Source organism: Pyrus communis, chromosome 14 (assembly GCF_963583255.1).
Source record: "Pyrus communis chromosome 14, drPyrComm1.1, whole genome shotgun sequence".
Lineage (NCBI taxonomy): Eukaryota > Viridiplantae > Streptophyta > Magnoliopsida > Rosales > Rosaceae > Pyrus > Pyrus communis.
In genome coordinates, this window is record NC_084816.1 from 4,490,701 (window position 1) to 4,517,633 (window position 26,933).

Below are 26,933 nucleotides of genomic sequence, written 5' to 3' on the forward strand. Positions count from 1 at the left end.
TAAAACAGAACATGAATAAGAAATATGTGGCAGAAATGTAATTTCACACAACCAAATTTTACTTTTTTTTTTCAAAACCTACCTACATGTAATCCTAACATATCTCTAATTTTAAAAAATAAAAAGATAAAAAAAAAAAAAAAAACTTCTCACTCTCATATTCTCTATTACTTTCTTCCTTTCTACTTCTATTTCAAAAATAAAATAAAAATAAAATATAAAATAAAATAAAATTTCTCACACACGTTGTGTGTGGGCTAGTAGTTGTTTATAAAAATAACAAATATTGCCGTTCATGTGTGACTTACATAGATGGGGATAACTTATTGTATTTGGGTTGAGTTTAATACCTAATTAGTGATTGATGGATTGTGTAATCTAGGGGTGGGCAGGCCGGGCTGGGTATTGCAAATTTGATCATTGGAACCGGACTTAACCTGACCCATTTCAAACAGACAAGTTCGGGACCCATTTCAAACAGACAAGTTCGGGACGGATCCATTGGTCCTCTCGGTTTTGATCTCCTCTCGGACTCGCTCATCCTCCAAATCTTCGACTCGATCTCCGACATCAAGACCTTCATTTGCTGCCACGTTGTTTCCAAGCGATTCAACTCGCTCATCCCCCACACAAACTTGCTCATCCTAATCGTCGACCGCGTCATTTCCTCCGATTCGAACTCCAACTCGAAAAGCGACGACGTTTTGCACCTTTTCGTTGCCTTCCTCAACGGTGTCCCAAAACTGGAGCTAAATAAGACGACCACCGATGGTGACCATTCGAGCTCTGAACTTGACACCGATGGTAAGATCATGCACAGGCTAGAACCTCTTATCTGTGAATTGCAATAGCAAGCAAGATTTTTCGACACCTACAAATCTAAACCAAAAACCCAAAAGTTTTAAAACCTCAATTCTCAAACCAAACAAACAAACAAAAAATAAAAATAAAAATCAGAAAGCTATGGATTGGAGGAATTGAGACCTATGTCGCCCATGATGATGTACTTGAAGAGATAGTCGTAAGACTCCATCCTTAAATCACTCAAGGACCTCATCTCGGCCAAGCCCGACCCGCTCTCATAATTTGCCCACCCAGATCTTCTGCTCGTTCCACCGCGTTCGAAACCTTTCGATAGAGCTTCCTTCAGGCAATCTCCGGTTCGGGAGGGAGCAAAAATCGGCGAAGCTGCGTAGATCAGAGATAAAGGCGTCCGGAGAGAGAGAGAGAGAGAGAGACTGGGGGAGAGAGAGATTGAGAGGGAGGAGATTAAGAATCGACATATCCGAAGGAGGATTGAGGAAAGGAGAGTCTTCGAGAATGTGTGAGAAAATAGGAGAGGAATGGGGAAATGTTACAAACAGCCTGTCTGGGTACCGTTTTTCTATACTTCTAGAATCGGCCAGCCCCGTTCCGTCCTGTTTCTCTTATTAAAAATTTGGAACTGGCCCGTATCCTCCCCGAACCTTGATTACCCGTCCCAACCCACAATTCCTATACCCGTTTGTCGTAATCCACCCGATTGTGTACATTTGAGAAGAATGATTTGTTTCCCAATAATTTACTACTTCAACTTGACATGTTAATGTACGGCCTCTATCCAATTTCGTGAACTAAAGCCCTAACTATTATTTTGATGGTTCTCAATCATAGTCCCATAAAAATTTATGGGACTATGATTAAAACCCGTAAATTTTTTTTTTTTTTTTAAGAATTTGCTTTCTTCTAACGGCTACGAATGCGGAGAAAAGTAGACTGCAACAGTAGTAGGATTAAGAGTCGCCCAAAAAATAAATGTTGCAAGTGTAAAGCAAATAAGAAACATGCATCAAGGCAAATATAGGAATTGCACGAAGAATCTATGTTTCCTCATTCTGAGTGCACGAAATGCTTAATTTACATCTAATAAAAAAATTCGTATGTACTTGTTGTATTATTCTATCACAAGTATTATTATCAAATCAACCCACAAAATATATCGCATAACTTAATTTGGCATCTACACCGAATATATCAGGTAATTTATTCGTACTTCTTAATTTTGATTAGTATAAATATACTTTTTTTTTTAATAATACATCTAAACTTTCTTTAAGTTTTTTTAATATGAATGCATAGAATGTCAGCTGCAACATCTCATCATATCTAGTATATTAGTTTAGGCATTTAGAAGATGTAAAGATCAACATTCAGATTGGATCTTGTAATCAAAGGGAAATTATATGTATTTATGTGTTTAAATCACATAATATTAGAATACACTAAAAAGAATTTTCTTTTTACAAAACTAAGTTTAAAAGGTATTTATAAATTTTTCTTTACTATGACAATATATTTACAGTAAAGGGTGAGAGATTTGAATTTAATGATTTTTATTCGTCGCAAAGAGTTCACATATGTACAAGACTTAATTAGAGTACAAGTTAAGATACCTCAGCTTACGAGTCGACTCTTGAGTAGCGGAGTGAGATCTGGCAAACAGTTGCATGATGACCAGGATTGTTGCACACAATACTGAAAGTAGGAGAGGAGATCGGAGGTGGACTCGGGGAGACGAGGAAGACCAGTAGGTGGTTTGTTACCGATTACAACGGCTTTCTCCTCGACTAAAACCCTCATGACAACCATTTCCACCACGACCTGAGAAGAATTGGTGTTGCAGCCCATTTTACTCAAGGGTGCGGTGCGGCAAAAAGAGAGAGAGAGTTGAAGAATATCTGTCATGTGTATTTTCTATCACCTGTGCCTCAAGGATTTATTGCTTACAAGTAATAAATTAATAAGATCTACCAGTATTCTAATTACAGTCGTCACTTGTAAGTGAAAGGTATTTACTTAATCAAACACCCTAAAAATTATGAGAATATTTCATTTTGGGTTTTTTATTAGCACCCCACAAAATGTTGAATGCACCCCACATTAAAATTTAATATTAAAGGACTTATTTACCCTACTATGCAATGACAATTTTGACCTTATTAGATTTAAAAAAAAATCTATATACACTCCAAATCACTTTTAACGTATTATTTATCTTCTTCAACTATCAAAACCCCTTCGACCATCTACTGTTAAACAAAACCCTAACCAATGAAACTACATACATGTTGATTGAGAAAAATTATTTTTGATGAATGAAACACGAAATCGATGTTTCAGGAGCTTCACATGAGGTAAAACTCACATGAGGTAAAACTTCATATTTTTTTTATTGTTTGAGTGATTTTGATGACATCGATAATTATTTAATCTTGCTTTTGATGAGTTATTCAAGTTTCTATGTTCGTATTCATTTTTTAGAGATCACAGAGATTACATGAAGAATTAAACACCTAAAATTACCACCAAATATTAAAAACAGACGACATGGGTTTTAATGGTGGAATTAAAAACAATCCACATATGCTTTAAATCTCAGGCGGCATCTTTTGTCAAAATTCTAGTCGGCATTTTTTGTCCAAATTAAAAGCTTGATAAGATTTGAGAAATATGGGGTGTATAGAAAATATGGGGTGCATGTAGAAAATATAAGGTGTATATTAAGAATGTGGAGTGTGGGGGTATTATGAGGAAGATGTGGGGTGTATTAAGATAATTTTTAATTGAAAATCAAATATGTGATGTATTAAGTATGTGAGGTTTATTCAACAATTTGTACGGTGTTAATGTAATAAGCCTTTCATTTTTGTTTTCTTTGGTTATCACAAAGATAATTAAGAGGTATTTACTTAAATCAAACACCCTAATTTGAGTGGGCGTAAATGGGAGTTATGATTTATTTAATTGAATAAACAAATTCTACAATCACAAAAATATTAAACGACAGTCATTGTACTTGGTATGTCAAAATTAACTTAAATTGCAACAATGAAAACTACATCTAGACTGAGACTTCGTCCAAACTACAAGGACTAAAGTCATACTTTTACCAAAACCCCATACTAAACTTAAGTTAATTAGACCATTAACACGAAGCCCACAAGTTCAAAGTAAATGAACAGAAAAGAACTGGTTTGGATTAGAGCAAAACTAAAAGTACAAAACAAATTAAACAAAATAAAAATATTAAAAAACAAACGTGGTGCCCTTGTATCCCACATTGTTCCATCTGTATAGCTCACAAGCATACTGTCATAACCCATTTAACATCATCAATTAACAGACCCTCTTCACTAAGCTTTGAACCTCTCAAGCCCGACCTTATACCCAACACTCTTTATATCTTGCTGCACTTCGTTCTGAAAATCCCTATATGTAAAGGGCTTATAGTTTGAGCTCCGAATCACACTGCCTTCTCCCGGAAACACAAAATGGCAGATTGAAATTCTCTCTTTGCTTCTGTTCACCTTCACTCTGTGCTTCACACTCTTGTACTTGTCATTGCTTATCGCCTAAAACCAAAGCACAAATTCCATCAACAAAAACATCAATCAAACAAGAGTTGTGCTACAGTTAGTTGCCTACACGTCTGTGTGATTTTTGACCAAAAGTGAAGCTTACGTCTCATTTATGTTCAGAAATCTCTCACACGTGCATAACCAACCGAACTCACCAAAAACCTGGGGAGTCAATCATGTTTAATCATATATATGACCTGCATCATGTCTCCGAGGTTGACAATCAGTGTGTTGGGAATTGGGTTAACACTGAACCACTCATTGTCTTTGAGAACTTCGAGTCCACCGACTTCATCTTGATTTAGTATCGAGAGCACAGAGCTGTCAGTGTGCACGTCCATGCCCCTTGCAGATGCAGAGCTGGGGTTGGAGCAATGTGGTGGGTAGCGATAGACACGTACAATGCCAGTAGAATTTGATAAATGGGATTTGGATTCTAATGGATCCAATCCAAGGTTTATTACCATAGCGTCAAATATAGTTGTCGCTAGCCTAGCTAGGTGCTTCCCATATTCTTCTAGCACAAGGCTTTTGAGGCACAAAGAAATTATACCCTTTGTTTAACAAGTTTATGTATAAACAATAGAAAAATATTTGGCTCTTTACATGTAAAAAATTATTTATCATTTCAAACTAGCAATTATATACGACTATTTATTTTCATATGTCAAACTGTAATTCACTGTTAAAAACAAATTTCTTAGATGATTTCTATAGTCTTCTAGCACAAGACTTATGAGATGAAATATATATATATATATATATATATATATATTTTTTTTTTATTTGTTACAAAAATTAAACTAGCTAGCTCTTTACATATAATTATTAATTTTTCCTTCTGCATGAAGCACATTTACTTTTGTATATGTGTGACATTACAATCTATGGTTACGGAGGAATGATAGATTCTGGAGAAATGACTCCTCAATCGTAACAGCAACACAATGTTCTAATGAAAATAAGAGCAATCAACCAAAAGAAAAAGATACAAAACCTTTTTTTAAGGGTAAAACCATGCTTCTCATCTTTTCTTATTCTAGGCAGTTTTCTTGTCTTTCTTCAAAACGTTACAATATTCTTATATGTAAGAAGTCATTTGTACGTACATACACCTTTCAATGCGAATACAATAAAAACAAAATTGAATTGGGTCAAAATTTCCAAACCATACTTTACAACCAATGAAAAGAAAGATACCTGAAAGAAGCAATTATGCGATTGTCAATTTGAAATTGACCGAGTTGAGCTAGAGGGACGTTGAGTCCTTCAACCCAGTTGATATTCTGGAGGGTACTACTACCCTTTGTTGATAAGGCCTCCCCAGATGGAGTAAGGGCAGGGGTACCCCAGAAGTAGGACAGAGGGCTGGTGATAAGGCTCTGTTTGGACTCAAACGGCAGAGAAAAAACCATTTTGGCATGCTCCCGAAGTTGGGTCAAAAGGGTTGGAGGAACTCCATGATTGACCAAACGAAAAATTCCCCAAAACTCGCATGCCTCCCCAAGTTTCAGGCTCTGGAGATCCATCAAAGGAATCGGATCCTCCGAATCATGAACCGGGTTGACTTGGTCATCCAAATCAACGGCCTGGGTTGAATCTGGAAGTGAACGAAACGGTGGAGGGTAGGATTCAGAATCCATTTTTTTCTCAGAACAATGGAGGTCATCGTCTTCTTGTTGGGCAGGACGCTGCTTATTAATTATCATAGCAAACTGGCACACTGAAAAATCTTCCAGCCAAAGAATGAATGGGACGGCGACCTTTCTTAGCGAGACAAAGGTCCATTTGTTTATTCTACAAGTGGGACCAGGATGTTGTTTCTTTCAAAGATTTTTCAATGTTTCAGAATCAGGACTTGTTAGTGTATTATGACACTTGTAGTATTAGATCGTGTCTCTGCATACCAGGCAATTTCTCTTTTTTAAAGAGATTTTTTAGTTTGTTGGGATTATAACTCATCATACTAAATATATTATGACATTTAATGTATCGTGTTGTGTTTCAGCATACTAATTATTTTTTTTATTTTTTTGAATATTATGGTGCCGACACGGTTCCTGTGGTCCATTCTCCAACCCTAGGCAAAATCTATGAAAAAAGAGGGAATGATGGATTGGAAAGGTGGCTCCTAAAGTAAATCGGTCGTACGTCTGTTTGTGCACATGTGTTATGTTTGGACTAGGATTCCCTTCTTTTTCTATCCTTTTTCATCCTCTTCTTTCATATTTTTTATTTTGTTTTTTTTTTAATAAAAATAAAATACAATAAAATATTGACATAACTTAATCGTGACATTTTAAATAGAAAAGAAGGGAAGAAGAGAATCCTTCTCCGCTACTTTTACCACGCAATGTTTAACAAGATGTTGATCGGATGCAGGAAGGTTTGAATAGTTAGATTGCGATTGTCAATTTAGTCATACAAATCAAGCCATTAATTAAACTGGTGCATGGAAGCATGTTACAAAACTTAATGCTTATGTTGTTTGAAATTTATTGTTGATCAAGATGATTTTTAGCATTATATATTTAATTTGACAACGTAAGTTCGTTAAAAAAAATCATCAATGGTCAAATATATTACACATAATTAATGAAATTACACTTAACACTAATGTACTTATATAACTAATACAAGTCATGTACCAAAAACTAATGTATGACAGCACTAATGTGACAACACTTAACACTAATGTACTTATACAACTAATACAACTCACGTACCAAAAACTAATGAAATTACACATAATTTGCATATCTACAAACCAATGAGTGCCTATAATACGATATTGTATTGAATTTTAAAATCCAGACTTGTAACTGCCAAACTACTTGTTGCATAACCAAGGGTTAGGCCAGGTCTCGTTAACAAATCCAAATGGGTAGTTGTGGTACTGCTTAGATCAAGTTCACCCGTTTTAGGAGGGCAAGAACAAGGTAACAATAAAGGCACTGAAATTGTCATTACTCCTCATTCTAAACAGTAATTGCCTTTGTAAACTGATGGATCTACGAAAATTTAAAATAAACTATGTTTCACTAGCTACTGAAAGATGAACAACATGTGCTGCTAAAAAATCAATTACAAATTGACACGTGTCTGAATAATTGAAGTTAAAAATTATAATTGGACACTTGCCCATTTGTGATTAGGCTTGATTCATTTAAAATTAGATGCTTGAAAGGTTTAAGTTTTTTAAAGTAATCATTCAAACAGTTGTTCAAATCGAATAGTACTCCATTTGGACTGTTTTACTTAAAACTATATTTATACGTCCTTCTCAAATCTTTGCTATGTTTTATCGGACCCACGACCGATCGTTAAAAGTATTGAAAGTTGCCCTTAAGACAATATCACATGCTTTTATTTTTACACTCATAATTTTTCTTTAAAAAAAAAAAAACTCTTATTAATGTGGCTTTCGCATTCTTTATACCCCTTAATAATAGTAAAAGAAAAACTTACAACTCATTATTTGCACTGGCGGAGGCACATGAGGATTAGAGTAGTCCTAGGCTTACCCTAATTTTAAAAAACAAGATTAGTATTATACTTATTTATTGCTTTGCAACCCTTCTCAACACTTAAAGACAAAAATCCAATCATTTATCTATCTTTTCATCCAAATCTCATCCCAAAATTAAGTATAATATATCAAATGGTCATTATCACGAACCAATGACATTAAATTAAAACTCATTATTCACTTTTAATTAAAAAAATCATCTTTTGGCAAAGCTATTCCCCCTATTCTTCTTGAATTTCATATAGGTAGCCATTCCAAATCCCAAATTTATTGAATAAAGAACAATAAGGTTTGTGAAACTTCATTATTCTCTATAAAATATTTGTTTCTATTCTATCCTACCTCTTCCTTGAGTTTTAGGGTTTGCAAAATTTTTAGTAATGTTCTCTATTGAGTTTAATAATACTTCTAGTATAGATGACATCATGTAATGGTTTCAAAATATGAAACTCGTCAAGAATACTTATAATTACTATAAATAGATAAAATTATCTATGCATATGTTAATTTTGACTACTTAATTATTTGGATATATGTTATGATGTTTTGCATTAGTAAGTTTATAATCACTATTGGTTTAGTTTTCTTCTATACTTGTGTGAGGCCCCTCCTCACAATAAATCCTGGCTCTGCACTGATTATTTGCCAAAGAAAAACGAGAGATTTTTTAGTGTGCTAGATGTTAAGACTTTATATATTTTAAATAACTAAAAACACTAACCTGAGAATCCATAAATTATGCTCAATTGATAAAGTACTCGAAGTCAACATGACATGTAGGAAAGATGAACCATCTTTGACAGAACCATGCGGAATAAGATCAACCATGGACTTCTCCTTCTGCGGAAATCGTATAGGAATCCTGTGGAATAAAATGTTAATTGACCAAAGACTTATGCACACTCAACATTCCTTTATACTCGAACTAATGAGGCATTCATATGAGTTTCTGTGTGTTGTGAGTAGGGACCTTAGCCTTGTATTTATATGGACTTAACCCTAATGAATCTTCCCATAATAACGTCATTAGGATTCCTTACAGTCCAAGGATAATTGACACACCAAATCTCATTCCAAATATGATAGAATTAGGAGCCTTTATTCCCCCAAGGAAATCTGGAATATATTAACATTCCTTAGGGTACAAGCTATAGCTATTAACTAAATCCTAGACTTATTTATATTCCAAGCAATCCTTGAATTAACTGTGTAGACCTATTAGTCATTGGATTATGATCCAATGTCCAACATTCTCCCACAAAGTCAAACAATTAATTCAGAAAAGATATTTAATGGATTTATAAGCAAGATTACTTTATTGGCCAATGAATTTAGTCAACTAATAAGCTTCCTACATGTTCTGTCAAATGGAGTTTACTTATCTAGAACAATTGGAGACTATGAACTTGGTAGCATCCATGAGCTCTTATAATCACTGAAATAAGCTCTTCACTCACATGAAACATACGTCACAGATTTGGTAGTTAAATGAATCAAAACCTGAATTGAAAGCATCAATTCATTCACTTATTGGTCCTCCTTATCAATCTTTATAAGATTGCCTTATGATTCCTATGAAGCTCATAAACTACATAACCAACTTACTTTTGTGTCTAACAAAAATAGATGACGTAACTCTTTTTGCAGTTTAAGACGTTCGCTGCTACTTTGTGTGTTTTGAACTACAAAACCTAAGTACAAAACTCAATCCTCCTAGTACTTAGAACACCACTAAAAACACACCTTTGCTACTTTATAGAATTCACAACATAAACTAAAGATTAAATCCATACCTTAATGCAATTGTTAATCATGTATGGCATGAGTGTTATAACATGAGAATACTGTCATACATGCATACAAATTCAAAAATAAATAGTGGGACAATCATAGGATTGAAAACTGGACAATCCTAATAAAATCTAGAAAATTTCAATTATAGCATGCATTTTTTTTCCACAAACTTGACTTTAAAATTCTAGGGAGAAACATGCAAATATAAAACTAAGTTTCATACTCAAATCTTTACAAACGTATATTAGCATAAGAACAACTCCCACGGATATTTAGAACTTAGCATGTGTGACTTAGATTCAATGAGTGTGAAGCCCAATTATTTATTTATGAATTCTCCCACTTGGGCAAACACTTACTGCATTTGTTACTCCAAAAAGCATATAGGTAAAATATATATATATATATATATATATATATATATTTGTACTAGTATAGAATTTCTCAAAATATATTAGTAAAGTAGTAATACTATACCAAAAACCAAGATTCCAGCTTGAGGAACTACATAATTAATGTATAATTGATTTGTCCCAAAATCACATAGACGATACGAAAGAAATTAAACTTTATAAAATAGAATATGAAATTATTCTAGAGCTAAAAGATAGCTCAAATTTTTCGACATATAAGAAAACAATGAAAACTCTAATCTCGACTTTCAACTGAGTACATGTTACTAATAAAATCACCATAAATAAAGTACACCACCAATGAGCACGAAATTTTTCAGTCTATAAGTAGACATACATATGAACAACATATCCAAATTTCAAGTCATTCTGAAGTTATTCAATCATTCGTTTGTTAAACTTAATTGAAACGATGAAAACTGCCAGACTAGACTTTCAACTGAACACGGGTCAGTAATAAAATCCCTATAAATAAATTACACAACCCAAAATCACGAAATTTTGCAGTCTAAAAATAGAAATACATGTGAAGAACTTATTCAAATTTCAGGTCATTTGGTGGTCAATAACTCAGTCGTTTGTTAATTTTTAAATACGTATTCCAGCAGAAAAAGTTTTGTGCATCTATGTCAACTTGATAAAACCACCAAAAATTCAATTCTTCATGTATTTTCGTAATTTTGGTGTCCAAAGAAGCTTTAAGAAGTCTTCTACTTCAACATATAGCTTTGTCATGAATAAATCTTGAGCCATAAAGATATGCAAATAAATAACATAACAGCAGATTTCAATGTGTACCTTAGGCAATTGTGATTATCCTTCATGTGTTCAACAACATATGCACCATTTAATTTTGAGAAGAGAAGACAGCACATAACAAACATTAAGTCACATAGCCAATCTTGAAGAAATCCAAAACTTTTAACAAGATAAACATACAGCCATCTCTAAATACACTGTAATATGCCACTTTTGAACTGAATTAAGGCAAATTTAACCAAACGTGTATCTCAATCCAAAAGTTAATTTAAACCAATGAAGATTACATTTGGTCGAGAAGCCTTAAGACCAAAACAAATTCTATGTCATGCTTTATTGATCCCAATATGGGATGTAAGGGGGCTCATATGAAAATCATTCAAAACTTTAAACATAGAACTATCATGACTTTAAATTCACAAATGAACAAATACCCCACAGACTTTACAATTGAAACAACTCGCACCTTTATTTGGTTGAAGCTTAATCAATTTTTAGTGTTAAAATATAAATCATGTGAGCAAAATATAGACATGAAAACTATCCACCTTTGTTTGACAATCAATTATCACAAGCTTCACATAATCTATACTTTACACTAAGCCACTAGTAATCGAACCAATAAGACTAGTCACACCTTTGTTTGGGGATATAATCATATTGTTATGACTACTAATGCAATTTGATCAACTAAACTTTGAATTTTTAGCAGCCTTTGAATCAATGGAACAGATTTGTTGTTTCTCATTCACCCAAGAACATCTCAAAAACATTGATCTTATGATAACTTTTAGCATGTCTTAATAATAAAAATTTCAATCGAAGAGCATTCTTATTTAGCAAAGTTAGAGAAAACACACAATTTTTTGATATTAATTAGACCTAATATTTTAAAACATGTGAAACTAATTTCATCCTGGATCTTAACCATGCATTAGTTTCATATATGCATGATAAAAAAAATAGCATGCTATAGAATTGAAAAACTTGAAAGCAATTCTAGCATGACTTTTGCAAAATATTAGGCAACCAAATATTGATATATATGAATGATTTTTCCAGTTTTAGTTATTTATATCAATTATTCGGTTTGATCATATATATTAAATTGGAAACATTAACTAGTCCAATTAGAGATTGAGCATGCAGTAGCATATCAACATATTGTGAGAAGATACTAGTTTTATAAAACAAATTGCAAACAAAATCTGGGTAGCAATGAGCTTAAAGACCAATTTAATCCTTGATATATGTCTTATTTAAGATATAACATATGAGTTGAATACGATATATTCCTTGATTTTGTAAGGTACGTTTTTAACATGCATTTAGTCATATGTTTCAACTAGCATGCTAATACAACAATAATAGATATTCATGAAACAAATGTGATTTAGACACATTGTAAGGATACACTTACATTTAAACTTATGAATTCACATAGTTTGCGACAATAGTTGTCTCATACACTGTTTCAAGACCATCACATATGTGATATACACAATCCTGTAGGCTTCATGATCAGAGGTGTCCTCTTATGTTCTTAACTAGGTGGTTCCGTCTTTTAGCCAATTTCAGCAACAACATATACCTATGTTATTTAATCAATAATATAGTCTGCATACTATTGTCTCAATAGTTAATTGATATCATAATACCAAAATGGGCTATAACATAAACAATATACATATTCAAGGTCATAGTCTCATTAGTTAAAGCTGAAAACTAAGCCATACATGGTTATGACTTTTAAATTAAAATCCATTGAAATAGACATGGATTAAACATACGCATACCTCACTGAATGCATTCCGGACTTATCATGCCTGAAAAATAATGTATATCACTGAAGACAAACATGAGATTTACATATGTGCATATGAATTGTAAGGTTGCAAGTACCACTGATAGCATATAACATAAACTTAATGAATTAAAGGTAATCAAAATCACTTTAAATTACCACTTTCATGCTATCAGATTTTTCGTATATTTATACACATATCAAGACTTACCATGTATGTGAACCAACCAAGAACCTGCAACACAATTTACATTAGTAGTACCGAGAATCTCCAGAAGTAATTTATCAAAAACTTAAACAAGGAAACTAAGTCAAAACCATATGTTTAAGAAAATTGTGGTTTGCCACATATTCTTAATGATTATTAACATCCTTAAATTCTCCATGTTGCCAAAAATTATGCAATAACCTTGAATAATGATAAAATTAATAAGGCTGTGTACTTTTCCTTTTTCCCAATTCTCCATGTTGCCAAAAATTATGCAATAACCTTGAATAATGATAAAATTAATAAGGCTGTGTACTTTTCCTTTTTCTGGGAATACAAGCATGATAAAATAAATGTTAGTCCATCATATTATGTAGTATATATGAGATTATGCCATATGTCATTCCCAAGAATTTGATCAACATTCAAACTAAGAACTGAAAGTCAAAACCGAAACTTACATATATATATATATATATATATATATATATGCCTATTTACATTCCTGAAGTTCTCTATGTCAACAAAAATTAAAAAAAGGAAATTTAATAGGTTAAGAACCATGTTTACCCCTTTTGCCGAAATATGTTTGTGGCAAAAAAGGGTTTGTCATCATGCTATATATATACATATGCCAACCTCAAGAAGTTCTAGTTCATGACAATTATATATACTTAATGCCTTTTTAAGAAATATTTAATTTTAACATCCCAAATTATATATGCACAACCACATAGGAGACTTGATTAAGGCAGTTCTGATAAAGCTTATAAACATGTATAAACCTAATAGGACAATGAAATCGAAATAGGATGCAATATCAATTAATAGGTTGTAATATTCCTTCAAGTCAAAGGACAAATTTTAATATATGGCTATCTCAAATTTCAATATGAAATTGAGGTTAAAACACAATTCACATAGAAAACCAATTTCTCTTTGCCGTGAAATATGAGTATGGAAATTGAGCAAAACTTAAAACATGCCATCAATTCAACACATCAATTTTTAGGGTTTACTGAGTAGGTCCTTAGTTATATTATGACCTGCTTTGATACCAACTGTTAGACTTTATATATTTCATAAACAACTAAAAACACTAACTTGAAATAATCCATAAATTATGCTCAATTGATAAAGTAATTAAAGTCAACATGGTATGTAGGAAAGATGAACCATCTTTGACAGAACCGTACGGAATAAGGTCAACCATGGACTTCTCCTTCGGTGGAAATGGTATTGGAATCATGTGGAATAATATGTTAGTTGACCAAAGTTTTCTGCACACTCAACACTCTTTTATACATGAACTAATGAGGCGTTCATATGAGTTTTTGTGCGTTGTGAGCAGGGACTTAGCCTTATATTTATATGGACTTCACCCTAATGAATCTTTCCATAATAATGTCTTTAGGATTCATTTTTTTTTTCTAAGGGTAAAACCATGCTTCTCATCTATTCTTATTCTAGGCAGTTTTCTTATCTTTCTTTAAAACGTTATAATATCCTTACATGTAAGAAGTCATTCGTAAGTACATGCACCTTTCAATACAAATACAATAAAAACAATTTGAATTGGGTCAAAAATTTCCAAACCATACTTTAGAACCATACCTGAAAGAAGCAATTATGGGATTGTCAGTTTGAAATTAACTGAGTTGAGCTAGAGGGACGTTGAGTCCTTCAACCCAGTTGATATTCTGGAGGGTACTACTACCCTTTGTTGATAAGGCCGCCCCAGATGGAGTAAGGGCAGGGGTACCCCAGAAGTAGGACAGAGGGCTGGTGATTAGGCTCTGTTTGGACTCAAAGGGCAGGGAAAAAACCATTTTGGCATGCTCCCGAAGTTGGGTCAAAGGGGTTGGAGGAACTCCATGATTGACCAAACGAAAAATTCCCCAAAACTCGCATGCCTCCCCAAGTTTCAGGCTCTGGAGATCCACCACAGGAATCGGATCCTCCGAACCATGAACCGGGTTGACTTGGTCATCCAAATCAACGGCCTGGGTTGAATCTCGAAGTGAACGAAACGGTGGAGGGTAGGATTCAGAAGCCATTTTTTTCTCAGAACAATGGAGGTCATCGTCTTGTTGTTGGGCAGGAGGCTGCTTAATAATTATTATAGCAAACTGGCACACTGAAAAATCTTCCAGCCAAGAGAATGAATGGAACGGCAACCTTTTTTAGCGAGACAAAGGTCCATTTGTTTTTTCTACAAGTGGGACCAGGATGTTGTTTATTTCAAATATTTTTCAGTGTGTCGGGATCACAACTCGATATATTTAGTGTATTATGACATTTGCATATAATCGTGTCCCTGCATGCTAAAAAAGAGATTTTTCAATCTGTCATGATTATAACTCATTAACACACTTATTGTAGGGTGTTGTGTCTCGGCATGCTAATTTTTTTTTTTTTTTTTCTGAATATTATGGTGCCGACACGGGACCTGTGGTCTATTCTTCAACCCTAGGCAAAATCTATGAAAAAAAAAAGGGAATGATGGATTGGAAAGGTGGCTCCTAAATCAGTCATAGGTATGTCTATGCACATGTGCTTTTTTTTTGGACTAAAATTCTCTTCCATCTTCTTTCATGCTCATCTCTCACATTCTCTATTTTATCTCTTTTTTTATTAAAAATAAATATAAAATGTTGACGTTAATTAATCATAGTCATTCAAATAAGAAGGAATGGAGGAAATAAGAGAAAGAATCCTTCTCCGATATTTTTACCACTCAATGTTTAACAAGATGTTGATCGGATGCATGAAGGTTTGAATACTTAGATTATGATTGTCAAAATTTAGTGATACAAATCAAGCCATTAATTAAACTGGTGCATGGAAGAATGTTACAAAACTTAATGCTTACGTTGTTTGAAATTTATTGTTGATCAAGATGATTTTTAGCATTATATATTTAATTTGACAACGTAAGTTCGTTAAAAAATAAAATCACAAATGGTCAAATGTATTATTTCGTTTATATTCAATTCTAAGATCAACTTTAACCTAATACATTTTTTAAGACTAACCTAAATGCACATGCACGTATTCTTTTTTTATCATCTTGTCCTCACTTTTTTTTTTTTTTTTTTTTTGATAGCCTATAAACACAACAATTATATCATTATTTGAATGTTTAACCCTAAGGCCCTATTTGTACCTGATGAGTTGGCTATTTAAAACATCATTTTATTTATTCATTTTAGGATAATATTCGCATCTCTTAGGAATTTCTCCCACGTATTTTCTCCGTATAAATTTTTATAATTAAAACGGTTCAATTTCTTAATCTTTATTTGAATATTATCCTAGTAAAAATTATTTGAATCCAAAATTATTTATGCATCCAAACGTTGAACAAGTTATTTGCAAAATCATTCTTAATATTTCATTTGCTTATTTCTTTTCTCTTATATGTAAAACTAATGACAACACTTAACATTAATGTATTTATACAACTAATACAACTCATGTACCAAAAACTAATGAAATTACACATAATTTGCATATCTATAAACCAATGATAGTGCCTATAATACGATATTGTATTGAATTTTAAAATCCAGACTTGTAACTGTCAAACTACTTGTAGCATAACCTAGGGTTAGGCTTGGTCTCGTTAACAAATCGAAATGGGTAGTGGTGGTAGCCCTTAGATCAAGTTCATCCGTTTTAGGAGGGCAAGAACAAGGTAACGGTAAGGGCAACGAAATTGACATTACTCTTCACTCTAAATAGTAATTTCACTTGTAAACTGATGGATCTTCGAGAATTTAAAATGAACTATGTTTCGCTAGCTACTAAAAGAGGAGCAACATGTGCTGCTAAAAAATCAATTACAAATTGACATGTGTCTGAATAATTGAAGATAAAAACTATAATTGAACACTTGTCCATTTGTGATTAGGCATGATTCATTTAAAATTGGATGCTTGAAAGGGTTAAGTTTTTGAAAGTAATCATTCAAATAGTAGGTCAAATAGAATAGTACTCCGTTTGGACTGTTTTACTGAAAACTATATTTATACGTTCTTCTCAAATCTTTGCCACGTTTTATCGGACCAACGACTGATCGTTAAAGGTATTGAAAGTTGCCCTAAGACAATATCACGTGCTTTTATTTTGGTGTCTAAAGAAGCTTTAAGAAGTCTACTTCAACATATAGCTTTATCATGAATAAATCTTGAACCATAAAGATATGCAAATAAATAACATAGCAGCAGATTTCAATGTGTACCTTATGCAATTGTGATTATCCTTCATGTGTTCAACAACATATGCTCCATTTAATTTTGAGAAGAGAAGACAACACATAACAAACATTAAATCATATAGCCAATCTTGAAGAAATCCAAAACTTTTAACAAGATAAACATACCACCATCTCTGAATACACTGCAATAAGCCACTTTTGAAAAGAAAATTTAATCAAACGTGTATCTTGATCCAAAAATTAATTTAAACCAATGAAGATTATATTTGGTCAAGAAGCCTTAAAGACCAAAACAAATTCTATGTCATGCTTTATCGATCCCAATATGGGATTTAAGGGGGCTCACATGAAAAGCATTCAAAACTTTAAACATAGAACTATCATGATTTTAAATTAACAAATAAACAAATACCCCATAGACTTTATCACTGAAACAACTCGCACCTTTATTTGGTTGAAGCTTAATCAGTTTTTAGTGTTAAAATATAAATCATGTGAGCAAAATATAGACATGAAAACCATCCACCTTTGTTTGGCGATCAGTTATCATAGGCTTCACATAATCTATACTTTACACTAAGCCACTACTAATCGAACCAATAAGACTAGTCACACCTTTGTTTGGAGATATAGTCATATTGTTTTGACTACTAATGCAATTTGATCAACTAAACTTTGAATTTTTAATGCCCTTGAATCAATGGAACATATTTGTTGCGTTCCATTCACCCAAGAACATCTCAAAAACATTGATCTTATGATAACTTTTAGCATGTCTTAATAGTAAAAATTTCAATCGAAGAGCATGCTTATTTAGCAAAGTTGGAGAAACATACAATTTTCCGGTTTTAATTAGACCTAATATTTTAAAACATGTGAAGCTAATTTCATCCAGGATCTTAACCATGCATTAGTTCCATATCTGCATGATAAGAAAAATAGCTTGCTATAGAATTGAAAAACCAGAAAGCAATTCTAGCATGACTTTTGCAAAATATTAGGCAACCAAATATTGATATATACGAATGATTTTTCCAGTTTTAGTTATTTATATCAATTATTCGGTTTGATCATATATATTAAATTGAAAACATTAACTAGTCCAAATAGAGATTGAGCATGTAGTAGCATATCAACATATTGTGAGAAGATACTAGTTTTATAAAACAAATTGCAAACAAAATCTAGGTAGCAGTGAGCTTGAAGACCAAATTAAATCCTGATATATGTCTTATTTAAGATATAACTCATGAGTTGAATACGATATATTCCTTGATTTTGTAAGGTACTTTTTTAACATGCATTTAGTCATATGTTTCAACTAGCATGCTAATACAACAATAATAGATATTCATGAAACAAATGTGATTTAGACACGTTGTAAGGATACACTTACACTTAAATTTATGAATTCACGTACTTTGCTACAATAGTTGTCTCATACACTGCTTCAAGACCATCACATATGTGATATACACAATCCTGTAGGCTTCATGATCAGAGGTGTCCTCTAATGTTCTTAACGAGGTTGTTCCCTCTTTTAGCCAATTTTAGCAGCAAAACATATCTATGGTATACAATCAATAATATAGTCTGCATACTATTGTCTTAATAGTTAATAGATCTCATAATACCAAAACATGGGCTATAAAATAAGCAATATACATATTCAAGGTCATGAAGTATCATTAGTTAAAGCTAAAAACTAAACCATACATGGCTATCACCTTTAAATTAAAATCCATTGAAATAGACATGGATTAAACATATGCATACCTCACTAAATGCATTCCGGAATTATCATGCCTGAAAAGTAATGTATATCACTGAAGACAAACATGAGATTTACATATGTGCATATGAATTGCAAGGTTGCAAGTACTACTGATAGCATATACCATAAACTTAATGAATAAAAGGTAATCAAAATCACTTCAAATTACCACTTTCATGCTATCAAATTTTTTGTATATTTGTACACATCAAAACTTACCATATATGTGAACTAACCAAGAACCTGCAACACAATTTACATTAGTAGCACCGAGAATCTCTGAAAAGTAATTTATCAAAAACTTGAACAAGGAAACCAAGTCAAAACCATATGTTAAAGCAAATTGTGGGTTGCCACATTCTTAATGCTTATTAACATCCTTAAATTCTCCATGTTGCCAAAAATTATGCAATAACGTTGAATAATGATAAAACTAATAATAAGGATGTGCACTTTTCTTTTTTCTGGGAATAAAAGCATGATAAAATAAATGTTAGTCCATCATATTATGTAGTATATATGCGACTATGCCATATGCCATTCCCAAGAATTTTATCAACATTCAAACTAAGAACTGAAAGTCAAAACAGAAACTTATATATATATATATATATATGCCTATTTACATTCCCGAAGTTCTCTATGTCAACAAAAATTAAAAAAAGGAAAATTAATAGGTTAATAACCATGTTTACCACTTTTGCCGAAATATGTATGTGACAAAAAAGGGTTTGTCATCATGTTATATACATTCATATACCAGCCTCAAGAAGTTCTAGTTCATGACAAATATATATATACTTAATGCCTTTTTCAGAAATTCTTAATTTTAACATCCCAAATTATATATGTAGAACCACATAGGAGACTTGATTAAGATAGTTCTGATAAAGCTAATAAACATGTATAAACCCAATGAGACAATTAAATCAAAATAGGATGCAATATCAATTAATAGGTTGTAATATTCCTTCAAGTCAAAAGACAAGTTTTAATATATAGCTATCTCAAATTTCAATATGAAATTTAGGTTAAAACACAATTCACATAGAAAACCAATTTCTTTTTGCCGAGAAACATGAGTATGGAAATTGAGCAAAACTTAAAACATGTTCAAGACATCAACTTTTAGGGTTTACTGAGTAGGCCCTTAGTTGTATTATGACCTACTTTGATACCAACTGTTAGACTTTATATATTTCATAAACAACTAAAAACACTAACCTGAAAGAATCCATAAATTATGCTCAATTGATAAAGTACTAGAAATCAACATGGCATGTAGGAAAGATGAACTATCTTTGATAGAACCGTGCGGAATAGGGTCAACCATGGACTTCTCCTTCGGTGAAAATTGTATTGGAATCCATAATATGTTAGTTAATCAAAGTCTTCTGCACACTCAACACTCATTTATACCCGAACTAATGGGATGTTCATATAAGTTTCTGTGTGTTGTAAGCAGGGGCCTTAGCTTTGTATGTATATGGACTTAATCCTAATGAATCTTCCCATAAGAATGTCATTAGGATTCCTTTTTTTTAAGGGTTAAACCATGCTTCTCATCTTTTCTTATCCTAGACAGTTTTCTTATCTTTCTTCAAAACGTTATAATATTCTTACATGGAAGAAGTCATTCGTAAGTGCATACACCTTTCAATGCAAATACAATATAAACAACATTGAATTGGGTCAAAATTTCCAAACCATGCTTTACAACCAATGAAAAGAAAGATACCTGAAAGAAGCAATTATGGGATTGTCAGTTTGAAATTGACTAAGTTGAACTAGAGGGACGTTGAGTCCTACAACCCAGTTGATATTCTGGAGGGTACTACTACCCTTTATTGATAAGGCCGCCCCAGATGGAGTAAGGGCAGGGGTACCCCAGAAGTAGGACAGAGGGCTGGTGGTAAGGCTCTGTTTGGACTCAAACGGCAGGGAAGAAACCATTTTGGCATGCTCCCGAAGTTGGGTCAAAGGGGTTGGAGGAACACCATGATTGACCAAAAGAAAAATTCCCCAAAACTCCCATGCCTACCCAAGTTTCAGGCTCTGGAGATCCACCAAAGGAATCGGATACTCCGAATCATGAACCGGGTTGACTTGGTCATCCAAATCAACGGCCTGGGTTGAATCTGGAAGTGAACGAAACGGTGGAGGGTAGGATTCAGAAGCCATTTTTTTCTCAGAACAATGGAGGTCATCGTCTTGTTGTTGGGCACGAGGCTGCTTATTAATTATTATATCAAACTGGTACAAGGAATGGGACAACAACCTTTTTTAGCGAGACAAAGGTCCATTTGTTTATTCTACAAGTGGGACCAGGATGTTGTTTGTTTCAAAAATTTTGCTTTGTGTTGGGATCACAACTCGATATATTTAATGTATTATAATATTTGTCGTATTAGATCGTATCCTTGCATGCTAGACAAATTTTCTTTTCTAAAGAGATTTTTTAATCTAACGGGGTCATAACTCATTATACTAAATGTATTATAACATTTAGCGTATCGTATTGTGTCTCGGTCTGGTAAATTTTTTTTTTTTTTTTGTTTCTGAATATTATGGTGCCGACACGGAACACGTGGTCCATTCTCCAACCCTAGGCAAAATCTATGAAAAAAAAAGAGAGAATGATGGATTGGAAAGGTAGCTCCTAAATCAGTCATAGGTCTGTCAGTTTACATGTGCTATTTTTGAATTAGGATTCCTTCATTTTCTCTTTTTATTCTATTTCAACCTTTTTTCTCATATTCTTTATTTTATTTTATAAAAATATTAATTTAATTTAACCGTGAGTCCGTTATCGTTCAAATAAAAAAATTAAAAAAAAAAAAGAGGAGATAATCTTTCTCTTCTATTTTTACCACTCAATGTTTAACAAGATGTTGATCGGATGCATGATGGTTTGAATAGTTAGATTATGATTGTCAAAATTTAGTGATATAAATCAAGCCATTAATTAAACTGGTGCATGGAAGAATGTTACAAAACTTAATGCTTATGTTGTTTGAAATTTATTGTTGATCAAGATGATTTTTAGCATTATATATTTAATTTGACAGCGTAAGTTCGTTAAAAAAAAAAATCACAAATGGTCAAATATATTATTTCTTTTATATTCGATTCTAAGATCAATTTTAACCTAATACATTTTTTAAGACTAACCTATATTGCACACGCACATGTTCTTTTTTTTTTTTTTTTTTTTTCATTCTGTCCTCACTTTTTTTATTTTTTATTTTTAATATATATAGCCTATAAACACAACAATTATATCATTATTTGAATGTTTAACCATAAGGCCCTATTTGTACCTGATGAGTTTGCTATTTAAAACATCATTTTATTTATTCATTTTAGGATAATATTCGCATCTCTTAGGAATTTCTCCCACGCATTTTTCCTGTATAAATTTTTATAATTAGAACGGTTCAATTTCTTAATCTTTATCTGAATATTATCCTAGTAAAAATTATTTGAATCGAAAATTATTTATGCATCCAAATGTAGAACAAGTTATTTGCAAAATCATTCTTAATGTTTCATTTACCTATTTCTTTTCTCTTATATGTAAAACTAATGACAACACTTAACACTAATGTACTTATACAACTAATACAACTCATGTACCAAAAACTATTGAAATTACACATAATTTGCATATCTATAAACCAATGAGAGTGCCTATAATACGATATTGTATTGAATTTTAAAATCCAGACTTGTAACTGCCAAACTACTTGTAGCATAACCTAGGGTTAGGCTTGGTCTCGTTAACAAATCGAAATGGGTAGTGGTGGTAGCGCTTAGATCAAGTTCACCTGTTTTAGGAGGGTAAGAACAAGGTAACGGTAAGGGCAGCAAAATTGACATTACTCCTCACTAAACAGTATTTGCCTTTGTAAACTGATGGATATGAGAGAATTTAAAATGAACTATGTTTCGCTAGCTATTAAAAGAGGAGCAACATGTGTTGCTAAAAAATCAATTACAAATTAACACGTATCTGAATAATTGAAGTTAAAAACTATAATTAAACACTTATCCATTTGTCATTAGGCATGGTTCATTTAAAATTAGATGCTTGAAAGGGTTAAGTTTTTGAAAGAAATCATTCAAATAGTAGTTCAAATCGAATAGTACTCCATTTGGACCATTTTACTGAAACTATATTTATACGTCCTTCTCAAATCTTTGCCACGTTTTATCGGACCCACGACCGATCGTTAAAAGTATTGAAAGTTGCCCTAAGACAATGTCACGTGCTTTTATTTTTACACTCATAATTTTTCTTTAAAAAAAAAAAAAAAAAAAAACTCTTATTGTGGCTTTCGCATTCTTTGTCCCCCTAACCAATAGTAAAAGAAAAACTTACAACTCATTATTTGCCGAAGAAAAATGAGAGATTTTTTAGTATGTTAGATATACAACTCGATATATTAAATTGTTGGACATTTGAGAAAAAATTTCAACCATTCTATGATATTTGTGTATCGGGCCGTGATTCCGGTACACTAAAAAATTTCTCAAGAAAAAAAAGGGAGAGATTGAACAACACAATTGGAACCCAAAAACAAAACTGCAAAGTGAGAGAGATATATATTTAATAGAGAAAAAAAATGAATTTGAATTACCTGAGTTCTTCGCTTCAGATTGTCAACTTTTAAAGCCAATCCACCTATTGAAGGAGTGGTAGGATTTTTATTCAAAAATAAAGTTTTAATGTTTAGAACCTAACCCGTATCTGATGAGTTACTGTGACCCATCACCGAAGTTATTGTGATCCATACTCGCCGCAAATCAAACTCTATAGCCTACCGACTTGCACGGATTGGGCTAACTCTGACCTGAAGTTGTGAATGGAATGCCTCCCTCCGAGTGTTATTATTGATTTGCTTGTAGAAGAATGTACTCTAAGGCATTGAGAACTCTTATGTAACACTTGGGTTTTACCACTTGGATGAAATGAAACAAACTATCGTATTTTTCAAAGAAAAAAAGAAAAAAAAATCCCCATATCTGGTGAGTTGGTCGGTAGACCACTAAAACGCCCACCTCTACCTTTTACCACTGACGAAACGTCATACGCCCCATCTCTTCTTATATGGATAGTGCCCTTTTTATATCATGGAGAATAATATGTAAATTTAACAAATATTTCAGCATAATTTGTAGCGAACCACTAAAGCCCGTTTCTCTAAATTTAACAACCAATTCATAGTAGGCACCTTTTTAGTGCCAACTTGAAAGTCCGGATTGTTCTTGAAACATCAACAGCTTCTCTTTCCTTTATAACTGAAGGATAGCAAAACAGCGATCGGCTTAAGTTTTCCTTGAGTTCTTAACTCCCCATCCCAGCGCGAGTAAGCATCTCGGAGAAAGATACCTGAACTTGCTTTCTGCGGCGCAGGTTAGACTTCTGTGACAAACTCTTGTATGATATATGCATATTATCTTCGTTTTTTGTCAATTTATTTGACATGATTGGGTTCGTATAAAAAAGAAAACAATTGTTCTGTTTTTGGTTTTTTATTCAAATTTTTTTATTAGATTTTAGAGACTTTTAGGTGAATTTTTTTTTTTCAGACGTTTAGGCTGCTTTCTTTTTTTGATAAAGGTTGAGTTCGATCTCTTAGTTTCTGAACTTTGTTGATTTCTTATCAGTTATCAAGCTTGATGATTGATGATTCTTGAACGAAAAGCCACAGCAAGTGAAACAAACATTAAACAAAGGTAACCCCTAAAGTCTTCTGCAGCCACCTTTGTTTTCAGTAGCAGCAAGTCCTATCGCTGTCCTTCCTGCAGCAACATGCTGCTGCTCCTAGAAACTAGGGTCTTAGGGTCTTTAGGTGACTCCTTGATGTAAATCTCCTTAAATCAAGGAATGCTTTGTAATCAGTCAAAAGCCATATGTTTAGGCCTTAAATCAAGGAGAAGGTGGCGTGTATCTTCCCTTGTGTTTTTTGGCTTCATATCATGCCTCTTGCTGTAAACACAAAACATCAATTGGAAATATACCAAAACTCATTTTTCCACAATGATAGATGGTTCAAGTTTATTTAATGCACTCTCGTTAATTCCTGTATTTGTGGTCACGAGTGTAAGGTTGGTGTTGGTGGAATCAATTATTGACAGTATGACAACGCAACATGGTAGGTAGATCGCCGTTTATGATCATATTGTATTAGATTAGACTGGGTTGGTGTCGGTTGAATGAATTTGTGAGTTTAACAATGCAGCGTGGTAGATCGTTCTTATTTATGTCATGATAGATTAGACTGCGTTAGTGTCGGTTGATGGAAGGATTGACAGTCTAACAATGCGACTTGATGGATTGTCGTCATATTCGTATTAGATTGTGTGACATGGATTATAAATTATCATGTTTTTGTTCGTTACATTCTTCATGTATTTGTTTCTTTGGGTGCAACTTTGATTGATGGGTCTTATTATTTAATATGTTGTGTTTGCATAGAGCGGAGTGTTAGCAACGTTTAAATATTTTTCACTTAAGGTGGCGCACATATTAGTCATTAATATTTAGTTGCTGATATTGATAATTAGTTAAGATATGAATTAGTCAAACAACCCACTCCAAGCATGACTCTAGTTGATTAAAATCCACTAAGAGCATGACTCTAGTTGACAAATAAGAGGAGAGATTTTGACTTAGCGAATCCCTTGATGGTAGGGATTAGTGGAGTTAGTTTGTTTTGAGATTAAGAGGTCTGTAGCCTAGCCTAGCCTATATAGAGCCTTGCATTCCATCTGAGAAAGGTACTCAAGTGGCAATAGGCTAGAAGATCACTTAAACTAGAGTTACAGGAGCTTTTGATTTTTTTGTGCTGCTAGAAACCTGTTGTTGGACAATCATGGCTGGAGGTTAGTTCAAATTCAATTTACATGTTGCTGCGCTAAATGTGATCACCAAAACTGATAACATGTGGTATCAGAGCCACCTTCAATACATATTATTCACAATTCAGTTTTCCTACGACACGAAGTGATATTGTTTGATCGTGCTTAAGGGTTCAAACTTGTTTAATCTATTCATATTACGAGTTATATTTCATTATTATATGGAAACTGTAAGTTGATGCCATATCCATGTATATTATGAGTTTCTTTTCATTTGAACTCAGTAAATTGATACATATATAATTGCTTCATGTTGATTTAAGATTAGCCACATCATCTTAAGTCTATAAAGTGTGTGCTTTAATCACTTAAGGAGTTTAGTTTTAAAAACATGAAATAAGGAATGAGGCATCTACAAATTACAGTAATCTAAATAACTACTCTATCCGCAGGAAGTAATTATTTAATATTAGTGAAAAGCAAAATGACAATCTAGACATATAAGTGTTAGTTTTTCTATTCCCACACATATGGATTTTTGGTTTTGATTGATTACATAAAAGCATATGTAAATTCTTGTATTATACAACCTCTGCCCACATGAAGGTGTGAATTTACATTTCGAAAGCATGATTATTGTTTGTTTTTTCATTTTGGTTTGCAGTTATCTCTTTTGATTCATCTCGTGTTCCAATGTTGTGTGGTGACAATTTTTCTAATTGGAACGACAAAGTCCTGTTAGCTTTTGGGTGCATGGATCTTGACCTGCTCTCCGTGGAGATGAACAACCCATGCCCCATGGAATTAAACGCTCAAGAAGGCAAGGTTGCGTATGAGCGTTGGGAGCGATCTAATCGCTTAAATCTGATGCCCATCAAATCCAATGTGAGCAAGAGCATTCGGAGTTCAATCCCAGAATGTGATAAGGTGACAAATTTCATGAAAGCCATTGAAGAACAGTTTCTGATAAGTCACTTGCTAGCTCTCAAGCATGAAGCACGACAATTCCAAGAGTGCGTGAGCACATTATGAAAATTAGCGACATTGCGGCTCCACTTAAGTCTTTAGAGATAGAAATTTCTGAGTCACTCTTGGTCAATTTCATTCTCAATTCTCTCCTCTTGAGTATGGACCATTCAAAATTTCCTATAATACACATAAGGAAAATTGGT

General features: G+C 33.0%; 2 protein-coding genes across 2 annotated transcripts; both read right to left on the minus strand.

Annotated features, from left to right (window-relative positions):
- Positions 1–3,826: 3,826 nt before the first annotated feature.
- LOC137715922 (gibberellin 2-beta-dioxygenase 8-like) lies at positions 3,827–10,125 on the minus strand. The gene is made up of 3 exons (XM_068455286.1): positions 5,598–10,125; positions 4,595–4,925; positions 3,827–4,391 (listed from the first exon to the last, which is right to left on the minus strand). Exons 1-3 carry the CDS (start codon positions 6,104–6,106, stop codon positions 4,173–4,175), a joined length of 1,059 nt encoding a protein of 352 aa, XP_068311387.1. The 5' UTR covers positions 6,107–10,125; the 3' UTR covers positions 3,827–4,172.
- A 4,428-nt stretch (positions 10,126–14,553) lies between these two features.
- On the minus strand, positions 14,554–14,961 carry LOC137715703 (gibberellin 2-beta-dioxygenase 6-like). The gene has a single exon (XM_068455044.1). It carries the CDS (start codon positions 14,959–14,961, stop codon positions 14,554–14,556), a length of 408 nt encoding a protein of 135 aa, XP_068311145.1.
- Positions 14,962–26,933: the final 11,972 nt, after the last annotated feature.

Bases quoted from the DNA above. Each gene is read 5' to 3' on its own strand.
- LOC137715922 (XM_068455286.1), bottom strand. From the start codon at position 6,106: ATGATAATTAATAAGCAGCGTCCTGCCCAACAAGAAGACGATGACCTC. The intron at 4,926-5,597 runs GTATCTTTCTTT...GTGCCTCAAAAG, and splicing joins CGCATAATTGCTTCTTTCAG to CCTTGTGCTAGAAGAATATG. The intron at 4,392-4,594 runs GTCATATATATG...CTTTGGTTTTAG, and splicing joins ACCTCGGAGACATGATGCAG to GCGATAAGCAATGACAAGTA.
- LOC137715703 (XM_068455044.1), bottom strand. From the start codon at position 14,961: ATGGCTTCTGAATCCTACCCTCCACCGTTTCGTTCACTTCGAGATTCA.